At 41.2% G+C, this 13,885-nt stretch overlaps 1 protein-coding gene across 1 annotated transcript in view; it reads left to right on the top strand.

Moving 5' to 3' along the window:
• The window catches only part of MAP3K19 (mitogen-activated protein kinase kinase kinase 19), a 36,900-nt gene extending 27,036 nt beyond the window's left edge, over positions 1–9,864 (top strand). The window contains 5 exon segments of the mRNA XM_036858773.1: positions 1–936; positions 939–1,480; positions 3,813–3,962; positions 4,682–5,385; positions 9,798–9,864. Of these exon segments, the coding sequence (XP_036714668.1) occupies positions 1–936; positions 939–1,480; positions 3,813–3,962; positions 4,682–5,385; positions 9,798–9,864 (2,399 nt within the window).
• Positions 9,865–13,885: the final 4,021 nt, after the last annotated feature.

Genomic DNA, 13,885 nt, shown 5'->3' with positions numbered 1-13,885 from the left:
GAAATGACAGGCATAAAATGAAAACCCATAGAAATAAGTTGGATTCAAAGACCAAGGCCAGTAACAGGACACCTCAGAATATCATGCTTTCCACTGAAAGTTCCATGAAGCCTACCATGTACAAAACCAGCATAAAAACTCAAGTTTTTCCTGCTCTGGGGCTTGTGGACCCCAGACCTCGGCAATCACCCAAGTTTCAAAGGAGAATGCCACAGATAGAAAAGAAGCAATCCACTTACCGGGCTTTGAAACCTAAAAAGCAGTCATTCCCTTGCATCTGTAAAAATCCAGGAATAAAAAAGTCTTCTGTTCCTCTCTCTGCTCAACCAACAGAGCCAAGACTAAATTACTGAGATCTGAAGTGCAGTGACATGTTCAAAGAAATCAGTTCAACTGCAAATGGACCTGGAATCTACGAAACGTTCAGGACTCCTGTTTATCGTCAGATGCGAGAGGCTGAACAGCATGAAAACAAATATTTCCGAGAGATATGCTCAGCTCCATCGGGCAGATGTATCACCAATAAATGTCCATCTTCACACAGTGAGAGGACCAGCAAAAGCCGAACCAGACTTTCTCAGAAAAGACCACATATTAAACCCCCGAAGTCTTCTCTTGGCATTAAACAAAAGCACAAAAGTTTAATTTCTAAAGAAAAGCGTTGCCAGGCTGTAAGTAGCAACGACACTGAAAATGGTGATAGTATTTCAGAACCAGAATAGCAGATAAAGTCTTCAGGAAATGACTTTCTATCTTCCAAAGATGAAGTTCAGCCCATGATCATGGTTCAGACTCATGAGCAGTCCATCGAACAGAACGAATTCCTTCCTGTCTCAGATTTGTCCATTGTTGAGGAAGTCTCCATGGAAGAGTCTGCTGACGAAGGAGACATTTCTAGCAATCAGATACTTGCCACGAGCCTCAGAGATCTGCGCGAACTCACCAAACCCCATTTGTCCTTTCAGAAAACAGCTGGGCACTGCCCAGTGCGAAGGGTTCCAGCAAGCATGTACTGCAAGACAAGCAGACTATAGCATCTCCTGGTGAAACTAATGCCAATCAAATTTTAACTAACGATGTAGAGTTTGAGAATGTTTCAGATAAGTCTAAAACACTTACGAGTTTCTCTTTCCAAGAGAAACAAGAAAGTGCATCTTCTCAAGCATATCAACGTTGGGCACATTCTTTGGATCATGATAGTTTGGCTAATAAGTCAATTCCATGTCAAACATTTGGAAAAACTTTAAATGATGCAGATTCAATTTCCCAAGAAATTCCAGACCCTGTAAAGAATGAAGAATCGACAGATGAACTGTTATGTTGTCTAGCTGCGGAACTACTAGCTCTTAATGAGAAAGGTAACAACTCTTGCCAAATAATGGCAGATGAAACAGATCCTGAAAGCCGAAATCTTGTCCTCAGTAAGAGAGGAAATACCATGCAAGAATTAGGCGGAGAGACAACAACTGTCCAAACACAGGTTGGTATAATTAGAATCTGAGATTCATTGGGGCGGGAAGGGATCTCAGAGACAATCGTTTCAAACCCCTTATTTTCAAATGAGGAATCAGTAACCCTAAACAATTAAATAGTTTCGTCAAGATCTCATTATTTGGTTGCAAGTTTGGAATCCAGGTCCCCTGACTCTCACGCTAAGACGTTTTCATTATGTTGCCTTACTTCTAGAATTTAGCTAGCCTGACACTGCAATGGAATCACTTTGATTACATTAATATAGCAAAGCTACTTATTGAAATAGGTAGATATTATATTCAGTGATGAAGTTTTCAATCAACAAGTAACAGCAGGGAGATAATTATGGGTAAAGCATTACTCTAAGTGGTGTGTGAGATAGAAAGAAATTAACACAGCCCCCGAAGTAGCTCACCATCTAGTTCCAAAAGACATATGAAAACATGAAAAGCTCATTACTCAAAGATTCCCTGCACCTGAGCATTTGTTCCCAAATGGTTTACTTTAACACAAAAATATTATTGATGCCTCCTGTGATTTTGGTATTGGGATAAGAGCTGAAGATATGGTGGGGCACAAGACTTAGTCATTGCTCTCAAGTAAGCATAAACAACAATCCTGAACACATTTTAAAAAAATTTGTTTGGCACTGGAGTGGGGCGGTGAGAAGACTATCAGCAGGTTACGTTTGTTTTAGTTCTCACTGAAGTATATGAGCCTCCTGTTCTACTAAATTTTAAACACAAACAGTAGGTTTAGCTGAAACATTATTTACTGTACACTAACTCAGGTTATATCATGCTCTTTCAGGATCAGGAATCATTATTTTAAATAATTGATCAGAAGAATACACAAGGTAAATAATTATACCATAGCTAAGTTTATTGAGAACTTACCACATATGAGTGAGACACATCATACTGTCTCCTTTCTATACTTCATAACAGCTCCATGAGATCAATGCTAAAGGTAATAACAAGTCCCCATTTTGCAGATGAGGAAACTGAGGTTTAGAAAGTCATGCAGGTAGTGAGTGGTGGGGACAGGAATTCTGATTCCAGCCCCACACTCTTAATCACTACACAGTGGGAATATTCCTGGTTGTAAAAGGCCATCTTCACCCTCATGGTGAACCTGGTCTTGGCTGGGACGTGGACAGGATTCACAGAGGCTGCCAGGCTTGGGTGGGAGTTGGGGGTACGTGTGTGCATGCCTGTGTGTCTGAGATGGGTCCACCAGCCTGCCATTTCACATTCAAGAAAAGCTAACAAGCTAGTAAATACAATCAGCCCATAACCCTACCCTGCAATCACAGAGTCACGGAGTCTGACCTTTTGTGATCTTTTCATTTCTAAGCAATCCATAAATTTCAGTTTGGATAGAAACATGAGAGGCTGGGGAGGAGGAACCCAAATGGCCCTCTGGAGGCACCCGTGCTCATTCCCGAGGAAGGAGATCCTGTGTAATGTCTTATTCTTAAGGACCGTCACTGTGCCTCTACATCACCATCATCATTTATTTTTAAGAACTCATAGAGGAGATCAAGACAAAGTATTTTTGGTCCTGATCAAACAATTGGTAAACATGGTCTAAGCTCTACAAAAAGCTACTTGTTTCCCGACTTCCAGGGGAAGGCTTTTCAAAGTTTACTGTGGATGCACATCTCTTGAGGGTCATGCTGAAATGTAGACACTGATTTGGTATGTCTGAGGCCTGAGATTCTGAAAGTCTAACAAGCTCCCATGGGATATTGATACAGCTGGTCTGTAGGTTCTCCTTTGAGTAGCAAGGGTCTAGAGGACCATGGATCTTTAGTCTATTGCAGCTGGTCTTGACCATTAGACTTGCGTGTATGGCTGTGCATGGGTGAATGTATGTGCGTGTATGTGTAAGAGAGAGAGTATCTATCTGCATGTATATTTGTGTGTAAATGTGTATGTGTATGGAAGTGTAGGCATATATGCTTACATATGTGTACATTTGAGTATATGCGTACGTTGTGGAAATAGAACAAAGGTTGTTTATTCAGAGCTCACTATAGCAAAGGAGTCAACCACCATCACTTGTGTTTGGCCGAGACTCAAAAGCAGGCAAGGAGTAGGAAAGCTTTTTAGTGGAAAAAAGGCTTCAGGTGTGCCCTGATTGGAGGCTGTTGTCCTGGGGAAGCTGTAGGTGGGCTAACTAGAAGGGGCCTCCCACGTGATTGGTTAGGGGTGCATATTTGGCCTTCTCTGGTTGGTCCTAGGTTAGAAGAAAGGAAGATTTTACTCTCCACTTTCTCTCCGTCCCAAGGACTCAGAATGTAATGATGACTTTTCTTTTTTGTCTCATTCTTCCAGAGATACAGTAATGGCTTTGGGATATATGACAAAGAGGAGAGATTTTTCAACTCACATGAAAAGAAGACATTTTCTGAAAACAGTTTAAAGTATGAAGAACCTATTCTGTGGACCAAGGGTGAGACCCTTGGGAAGGGAGCCTACGGCACAGTAAGTGAAACAGGAAACATGTTGAAATAAAAAGTCCCCACTCCTCCACCCCTCCCTCTTCCCTAATCTTCCTGAGTGCCCGCCCCACCCTGCATACTCTCTTACTTAGAACTCTTTCAGCTGGAAGTAATAGGAAACCCAGCCTAAAGTGGCTTGAGGAAAAGGATGTCCACAGCTTTATGTAACTGAAGGATTTGGAGTAGGACTGGCTCTGGGCACAGCTGGTTTCAGGGGTCAAACAATGTCACTGGGGATCTGGTCTCTCTGTGTCTCCTTCTGGCTCTGGTTCTCAGGCTGCACGGGGTAGTACAATGGCCATTGTATTTCAAGCCTCTAATTCTCTGAGTTCCAAGTCCTGGGGGAAAGAAGTCTCTTTGTTCAACCGTTCAAGTTATGTTACCGGAAGTTGGGAGAATCATTGCTGAGTGGCAAAAACAAAAGATGTTCCTTACATTTTGCATAAAAGACCATCTAAAGTCCCAGCACTTTAGATAGTATTTACACAGATTGGTAAAGAGAAGACTGAACCCAAGCCATTATGATGTACATTCACTATGCTACTTATCCCCATCTTGGCTCCACTGAAACATTCAATTTGCTTAAGTACTTTGCATTTAGGTAGGGATGTTTCAGCTTAGAGAAAGACAAGTGTTTGGGAGGCATTTTGTGAACAAGTGTCATCATTTACTTTTAATAATAAGGCATTGGTTTGCTTCTAGGTATATTGTGGTCTTACTTGCCAAGGACAGCTAATAGCTGTGAAACAGGTGGCTTTGGATACCTCTGATAAATTAACTACTGAAAACGAATATAGGAAGCTGCAGGAAGAAGTAGATTTGCTCAAAGCACTGAAACATGTCAACACTGTGGCCTATCTGGGGACATGCTTGGAGGAGAACATTGTAAGCATTTTCATGGAGTTTGTTCCTGGTGGCTCAGTCTCTAGTATTATAAACCGTTTTGGGCCATTGCCTGAGATGGTGTTCTGTAAATATACAAAACAAATTCTGCAAGGTGTTGCTTATCTCCATGAGAACTGTGTGGTGCATCGAGATATCAAAGGAAATAATATTATGCTTATGCCAACTGGAATAATAAAGCTGATTGACTTTGGCTGTGTCAAGCGTTTGGCCTGGGCTGGCTTAAATGGTAATGGTACCCACAGTGACATGCCGAAGTCCATGCATGGGACTCCGTATTGGGTGGCTCCGGAAGTCATCAATGAGTCTGGCTATGGACGGAAGTCAGACATCTGGAGCATTGGCTGCTCTGTGTTTGAGATGGCCACAGGGAAGCCCCCACTAGCTTCCATGGACAGGATGGCAGCCATGTTTTACATTGGTGCACACTGAGGGCTGATGCCTCCTTTACCAGAACACTTCTCAGAAAACGCAGCAGACTTCGTGCGTGTGTGCCTCACCAGGTAAGAAACTGAAAGCAGCAGGAGGATAAATCCCCAGAGATTCCAAGCAGCTGATGTTTCCCCTGCAATTTATGGCCCATTATGAGCTCTGCTTGGGTTATGAAATCAAGTAGGGAGTGATTTTGTGCTGAAAAGAATCATGATTGGCCATATTGGGTGACTGTGTTCCTTGTTGTACCAGGGTATGGGCGTAATGCTTCAAGTGGGAAGCACCTCAATGAAATGTCTTATCAGGTCCAGACAATACTTCCTCAAATCAATGGGTGTGCAAAAATTGCTAAGGATCTACGTATTTACCAATGAGACATCTTCCCAGGGACTAGCCATGGTGAAATGACATCACCTATGCTTTAGCCTCCCTTCCCTCTCGGGGAACCAGTGTTCTCATTCCTTCCTAAAACCAGCTCTCAGGAGAGTATGTGAGAAATTCATTCGTATCAAGGGAATGATATGAACTGATTGATTGATGACTGACAGAGTTAATGTATTGTTTCCCCAGAAACACTTGCATTTAAAGTGAGAGGAAGCATTTTGAGCCAAAGGAACAAATCTCTAATTGGAGTGTTTCAAGCATCAAATGGGTAGTGTTTGGGGAAGCAGAAAAGCCCCAGAAGGTTGCCTGTTTTCTCCTGTCCTGAGGCTTCCTGGTACTTATGGAATAAAGTTCTGTGTAAAATGTTAGAACTGTAAGGGAGCTTAGAGATTTACTCATTTGTGTGGTTTTCAAACTTTTCTTACCCAGGCATTCTCTCTGCTCATATGAAATCTTAATTCAAAGAAGAAAACATAAAGGCAGAGAGATGGCTCTGGTTAAAGTGTGTATATGTATATGCATGTATGCGTACGGTGGAGGAGAGTTGAAGAGTAGGGTAGGGGTGCTCAAGCCTACCTACCTGGCCTCTACGATGATGTAGAATAGCCTAAAATCCACCCACCTAGTGAGGCTCAACACTTAGTTGCATGTGCAGAATGAGGAAAGCCTGAAACCCAAACGAAATTTCTTGCCTTTCAAGGAAGTATGCTTTCTCATTGCTAGATGAAAAATTCTAGTGCCCCAGCTTTCAGCAAACATATATGGCAACCTCCAGCTCCCTGAATGGGTTCATTTTACCTTTCTCAGTTAACCTCCAGAACCCACAGGCCTCCCTGCCTGCCGATGGGTGTGTCTCTTTTAGACTCTCTGTCTCCCTCTCCCAGCACGTGTGTGTACCAATCAGCATGTCCTGGTTGATTTCAGGGGATCACGTAGGCCAGGGCAGCAACGCATACTCCAGGGGTGCAGTTCTGGGCATCCCTACATGCAGAGATGCCGTAACTGTTCCAGCATGGATTTTGCAGACAGAGCTCCAGGCACAGAGCTGCCCCCCAGCACCCCGCCCCCCCCAAAAAACGCCTCACAAAAGGGACATAAAGGTATTAGGAATATCATATAGACCAGTACTAGTCTTGGAGATTGGTCTTAGCTCTTAAAAATACTGCAGTTGCTTTGTTCTGAACTGAACAATTATCTATTATTGATCCACAGAAAGTGCTTGCTATTCTCATTTTCTTTCTAGTTCTCATTACACACACACACACACACGCACACACGGCTTTAAAGAGAAAGGGTGGAATATTTTTTTCTGGCTCTCCTTTTGAACCATTGCTTCATAAACTAAGCAATACACAACTCACACCACTAATCATCAATTAACAGAGTTGTTGTGAAGGGTAAGGGAAATGGTGTATGTAAATTGCTTAGCACAGCTTGGGGTATGTAATTAGGGCTCAACAGTTAATAACCCTTTGGGAGGATACTAATACATCTTACCTAATGAGTGTCGTATTGCAAGCCTGCAATTCTATGCCAGAGACCCTAAGGACTCTAGAATCTTGCCTGTTGTCTATGACAATAACTTCTTGGAGGTGTGGATAGTCATAAATAAAGGGGTAAGGCACTCTTAAAGATTCAGAAGTAGAGATGATCAGGTAAAAACCAGGAACAAGGACTGAACAGAAATCAATCTGGGGAAGCAGTAAGAAGCATGGCTGGGGGTACTCCTATGGGCAGGTCTCAGAAGTCCTGGGAAGTCAGGCCAAGGAGTTTAACTTTGTTGAGATAGGCAGTGACGAGCAGAGGACGGCAAAGGATTTGGGGTAGAGAATGCCATGAAGGAAAAGGTCTTTGGGGAGGCAGGTCAGACAGCAGATTCAGTAGAGGGACCTCGAATGGAGGCCATTCTGGAATCCAGAGTTTGGGTTTTGATGGTGATGGAAGCAGTGGGAGTGTAAAGAAGATTCCAAAATATCAATATTTCAGGGACTTCCCTGGTGGTCCAGTGGGTAAGACTCCACGCTCCCAACGCAGGGGGCCCGGGTTCGAGCCCTCATCAGGGAACTAGATCCCACATGCATGCCGCAACTAAGAGTCCACATGCTGCAACTAAGACCTGGCGCATATATTTTAAAAAATATATCAGTATTTCAGAGGAAGGTGAATCAGGACTTGGTGATAGAGGATGATAGGATCTCATGGTTTTGAACGTGGATAATGGAAGAAGTAATAGAAAGTTGTGAAAGAGGAACAGGGGAGGAAGTTGAAGGAAACATTTGAAGCTGTGGAATTGTTGCTCAGGAAAGCAGTGAACATTGGAAGTGCAGATTTGAAAATCATAAGGTTGGTAGCTATAATCATGAAAAAATTAGAGGGTTGAGGAAAATGTTTTTGAAAATGCTTATGGGAGAAGATAACAAAATATGCATAGAATTAAGTCCAGTACACAAGTGGAAGAAAGGGAAGGAGGGGAGTTGCCGCAGTGTGGGAGAAGAACGAAGAGGACAGTTTCTCTTAAGACTAAGTAGAGACTGTTTGAGAGAGAAGGGGGTAGTGAATACTTCAAATGCTGCAGAGATGACAAGGAGGATGAGCTCATTAAATGTGGTAAGGAGAAGGTCATGGTTAGTTTTAAAAGAGCAATTTCTACAGAGAAGAGTAGGCCAAATGGTAAGGATTTAGGTTAGCGAATGTTGAAAAAGAAATCTTTGGGTTTGGCCAACTTAGAGAAATTTGGCAGGAATAGAAGAAATAGGATGGCAGCTAGAAATGGTAGTCATTTAAGGACTTTTTGAAGAGAAAAGAGATTTCTGCATATTTTGAAGGCAGGAGAAAGAGCCTCCAGAAGGGGAGAGGTTTTTTTACTTGAGAATGATTTTTGGTCACTTGCTTTTTAACGTATTTTATCTTTATTTCCATTTTTACCTGGGATGTTCTTGGTGGTCATCTGCTTCCAAAATGATCAAAATAGCCAGTTTAACGAAAAGAATGCCTTTGGAATAGGTCACTGCAGATAACCAGTGACTGGTTCATTAGTTCACTGACTAGTTCATTGGCAAAAGCTTTCTGATTTCTTGAGGGCCAATAAACCTAAGCCACAATAGTACTAATTAAGTAACTGTCTCCCTTCATGCTCATCCAAGAGTGCCCCAAATGGGATTATTCAAATTATTCAAATTAATCACCAAAGCATATTTAAATGTCTACTTCTTAAAGATTTTTCAATCCTGGATACCTCTAAATTTAAAAAATAAATTTCATGCTAACTAAAAGTGCATTAAACTGTACATCTAAAAGCGTGAATTTTACTGTGTATAAATTATACCCCAAACAAACTGAGCAAAAGTACAATGGAAAAGGAGGGACTGGTTTTGAATCATAATAGGTACTAATTTTTGAATTGTTAGTATGTGACACTGTTTCAAAGTTGTATATGCATTTTAAAAACTTTTCCCAATGGGGACTTCCCTGGTGGTCCAGTGGCTAAGACTCCTGGGGCCCGGGTTCGATCCCTGGTCAGGGAACTAGATCCCACATGCCGCAACTAAAAAAGATCCCTCATGCCGCAACTAAGACCCGGTGCAGCCAAAACATAAATAAATAAATATTTTTAAAAATTCATTATTAAAAAAAAAATTCCCTGTATGAATTGGGATCGACATATACACACTACTATATATAAAATAGATAACTAATAAGGGCCTTCTGTATAGTACAGGGAACTCTTCTCAATACTCTGTAATGACCCACATGGGAAAAGAATTTTAAAAAGAGTGGATATATGAATATGTATAATTGATTCACTTTGCTGTACAGCAGAAACTAACACAACATTGTAAATCAACTATACGCCAATAAAAATTTTAAAAAACACTCTCCCAGTGAGTTAGGTGTTATTGTTATCCCCATTTTACCGATGAGGAACGAGTTGGAGTCCTTCACCTAAGATCACACAGTTAAAATCTGGAGTCTGGACTCAATCCAAATCTGTTTGACTGGCAGAGGTTGTACTTCCATTGTTAAAGTTGGCATTTTGAGTCAACTGAAGCAGGCACGTTACTGGGTGTTGCTTACTCTAATGTGTGTTTTCCCTTCTTAGGGACCAGCATGAACGACCTTCTGCTGTCCGGCTCCTGAAGCACTCCTTCTTGAGGAGAAGTCATTGAACACACATCAGGACTTTCTTCCCAGCTCCACTACAGATTACTCCGTTACTGCTTCATTGCGGAAATGATGGTTAAGGGACCCTTGTTTTCCTACTGGAAAGTCAATCTAACCCAATTTAACCAGATCCCGCAGTGGCACTAACTGAAAAGTTTCAGTTACAGGTTAGCCTTCTCAAGCTTCAGGCACAGTTACCCATATATATAAGAAAATTGTCTTAAAAGAGTTAACAACAGAAAACCTATTCCAGTGTTTATGGTTCTGATTATCCAGGAACTACAATCTCTCTTGCTTTATACGATATTTCCTTTTATTTCTGGCCTGTCAATTTTAATGTCATTAAATTGTAGAAACAAGAATAAAATGTATTTTCTTGCTTGATGGGTAAAGACACTTAATTCTTACAAAGGAGAGTAGAGGAAGGTGAGAAGGTAAAAGGAGTAGAAAGACACTAGATTCAGTTTACTTAGGCAGCAACCTTAACGCTGCAGACTATAGGGGCCGCAAAGTTAACAGGAAGAGCTAAGGGCCTTGGCCTTTCATTACCACAGGGTCCCCTAACTCCTCAGAAGTCTGCACCTACAAGAAGTTGGGCTCTTCAAGGTGTTTCCATAAACCTCAGGCTGCCTTCTCTGTGATTGGTCGTATGTTTTGAGGTCTTCACGTATTTACAGAGTGAATTAGAAAATTACTGCATTGAGAACCAGCTAAACCTAAGCCAGCTAGTGGGATAAAAGCTCATTGATCTGTTAAGGGCAGAGTGGGTGAGCATATAAACTTTTCCAGGGCACTTTTGCTCACTTCACCTGAAGGAAGGACACCCCTGCTAAGGTCACTCTTCACTTTCATTCCCAGAACATTGGAACACCTTGCAGAAATGAACAGGGACAAGTTGTCAGAATTATTACAAGGTCTTAAGTTGGTGGACTGAGCATTTTTGGTAAGGTTTCGGTTGCTGTGACTCCATTCATCTACTAAATTTCACTGACACCTGTTGTCTTAAGCTAGGTCTACAGATTTTTTTTTACTAGCTACTATCATTTGAAGATGGCACAACTACAAACTAACTTTAGGTGAATTCCAACACCAGTTGTCTGTCAGACTTTGTCAGAATCAAGCTGCTATTTCAGAAGTTTTTGAAATAAATGTGAAATGCAGTCCAGCTGAGATAAAAGCTTTTACTTTGGCCGACATGTTTAGAAGGGTCTTTGCGGGTGTACGTTCCTTCTCTCTCTCCAGTTTGCAGAGTTCTTCCCTTATATTTGATAAAAATTAAAGGGATATGTCCCTTATTTTACTTACTTGTATATCAACATAACACCATTTTAAGTAGGGTTTCATTTTTTAATCTTAGTAGGGATTTCAGCATTCTTTAAAATCTGAATGATTATATCTGACTTCGGAGCAGTTACCTATTTACATTCAACCCTATTAAACCCTATGAGGCAAAGGCAGGGACTAAGACATGTTTATACTGTGTATACAGATCACAGTAATGGACACATGAAGTTGCTGTCAACAAACCTACCCCTCTTCTACTGATATAGAAAAATACTGAACACTAATTTCACAGAACCTTCAAAACCTGTTTTTAATAGGCAAGCTTTGATGTTAAGAGCTTTCTGTTGTTCTGTCATTCACTGTGTTTATCATTGCCCAGGTTGCTCTCTTTATATCTTCCTTTAGGAGGTAGAGGTCCTAAAAGGAGACTGAGAGGGAAGAAAGGTGTGGGCTGGGAGGGCTAGCATTTGTTGAGCTCTTAATGGAGAAAGGCACATCATTTAATTCTGCCTGTTGCTGGGGTCGGTAGTGGTCTCATTCTATTAATGAACAATAAGGCTCAGAGCTACTTAACTTCCTCAAGGTCAAGTTGGGATGGCCACCCAGATTTGTCTGACTTTAGAGCCTTCTCCCTGCTGCCTCCCAGATTTGTAGTTTATAAATGAAATCAGTTACAGTTTTTTAAGTTTTACGCAAACAAAACTCCATAGCTGCTGAGAAACAAATTCACCAGCCCAGTGATTTTGATGACTTTAATGGTGTCAAAGCTTTTCCTTTTTCACTCAGCAGCAACACTGCCTTCCCTTCTATGACTATCTTCCCTTCTCACCGTGAACACCACCCCGGTTTTCAATCACATTCAGAAGCACATTTCATTACATACTGAACGGGTCTCAAGCTCAACCAAAGTAAATTTAACTCCCCAAGTAAAATCCAGAAAGTAATGCCAGCTCTATAGCATCTCCTTAACTTTAACCTACTTTAGCCCACTGGACGTTTCTCAGTGTCTGAATGAGAGTTGCCGTTGTGGAAAAGAGCGAGCTCCGGATTATGGGGTTGGGGAGTGTACAGGATTCCACTTACTTGCTTTACCCACTCTCTCCTGCTTGACGACAGCAGTCCTGGGCCTTTAGTGTACTGAGTAGCTCCAAGATAAAAACTCACTTAATCTGCTCAATGGGCATCAAAAGCCTCCATCACGTACCAGGCCATCTTTATTCCTCACACTTGCTGTACTTGCAAGTATTCAGTTTAAGGCAACTATATAATAAAGCAACTTGCATTTAAAAAAAGCTTTCGACTCGAAAGTACTGGCTGTAGGCAGTCTGCATTTTCATGGAACAATGTTAACAAGAAGAGTTGTTGTGTATGGCACTGTGCTGTGAAAAGCTGAGATAGCAAACAGTCCTGAGGAAAGGCTGTAGCACTTTGTCTCATTGCTGACTTCTCAGACTTGTGAAAAATCATGGCTGAATTTGTCTCTAAAGCACTTGCTCCTATGGATTATGACTTGAAAGACCAAAGAAAACTGATCTTGGGTATATGCCCGGACATTTCTAAGGTCTCAATAAGCCGGTTAATTTCATGGCAATATGATTAAAACCCCTCATTTAGTGAAGCCCTATATTGCTTTGGGAAGGGGTGCTGGGGGGAGGGAACAGGCAGGTCATATACTAGAGCTAAAACAAAAACGTACAATTTTTTCCGTTATATTAAATACAGCAGGGGGCGAAAGAGTGAAGAAACAATGAAGTAGGGTGAATTAGTAAATGGGATTACTAACTTTGGTTAAAGGGAATTACCAACTTTGTGATGTTCCTAAATAAAGCTCATGTAATTTATTACATGAAAAAAAAAAAAAAAAAAGGACGCCCTTACTGCTGTTATCAACATAAAATGAAGACAAATCTTTTAATGTGATTTCAAAACATTTATTTTATATTTAGGCTTAAAATTCATGTTAGAGGAAGTAACTTGTCTATCTTAGTTCTATTTTATGAAAGCCATCGCAAGGCTTCCATTTTCTTTCTCAAGTGTGAGGTGCAGGAAAATCGGTGAGGGAGGGAAGGGGGTTGGAAAGAGCAGCAATATTAAAGCAGTTTATGATTAAATTTCTCACGGAAAATTCCTCTTGCAGATAATTGCAATTACTCTCTGCTTTTTGTGAAGGTGATGCAAGAGGGTACACAAGAAAATCCCAAAGTATGAATCAGAATGAACAACTTAAATTCTGGAAACGCTCCACATGCGGTGTTTAATACACACTCAAGTCTACTGCACCTGGATTGGGCCTTCACCACTCTCCCCAATACCCAAAACACATTTCTATTAGGATTCTTTTCAATGCCATCTATTCCATTTATTCCCTGATCACCCAAGCCTTAAACCTCACAACCCAATGAACAGGTACTATTACTGACGTTTTGTAGATTAGAAAATCAAGGCACAAAGTAATTTACCCAAGGACATCAGCTACTAAGTGATGGGGCTGAGAACGGGGTATGGACAATCTGATCTCAGCGGTCATACTCCTTGATGATATACGAAGTCACTCAAATAAAGAGTAACTTTTATATTAGAGACCTTATTTCCCACATCTCCCAGGGACTGAAAGTTATTTCTGATTCACATTAACAAGACATGTTGGAGCCTTGGATTTATGTAGTCAATAAACAAACTTTATTAATTATTCCTTGTAATAGATACTGAGCTGAAACACAAACTCCTGTTTTAGATTTTCTA

The sequence above is a fragment of the Balaenoptera musculus genome, chromosome 7 (assembly GCF_009873245.2).
Source record: "Balaenoptera musculus isolate JJ_BM4_2016_0621 chromosome 7, mBalMus1.pri.v3, whole genome shotgun sequence".
Taxonomy (NCBI): domain Eukaryota; kingdom Metazoa; phylum Chordata; class Mammalia; order Artiodactyla; family Balaenopteridae; genus Balaenoptera; species Balaenoptera musculus.
Note: the sequence above shows the minus strand (reverse complement) of the source record. Positions and strands in the feature narration are given on the sequence as shown.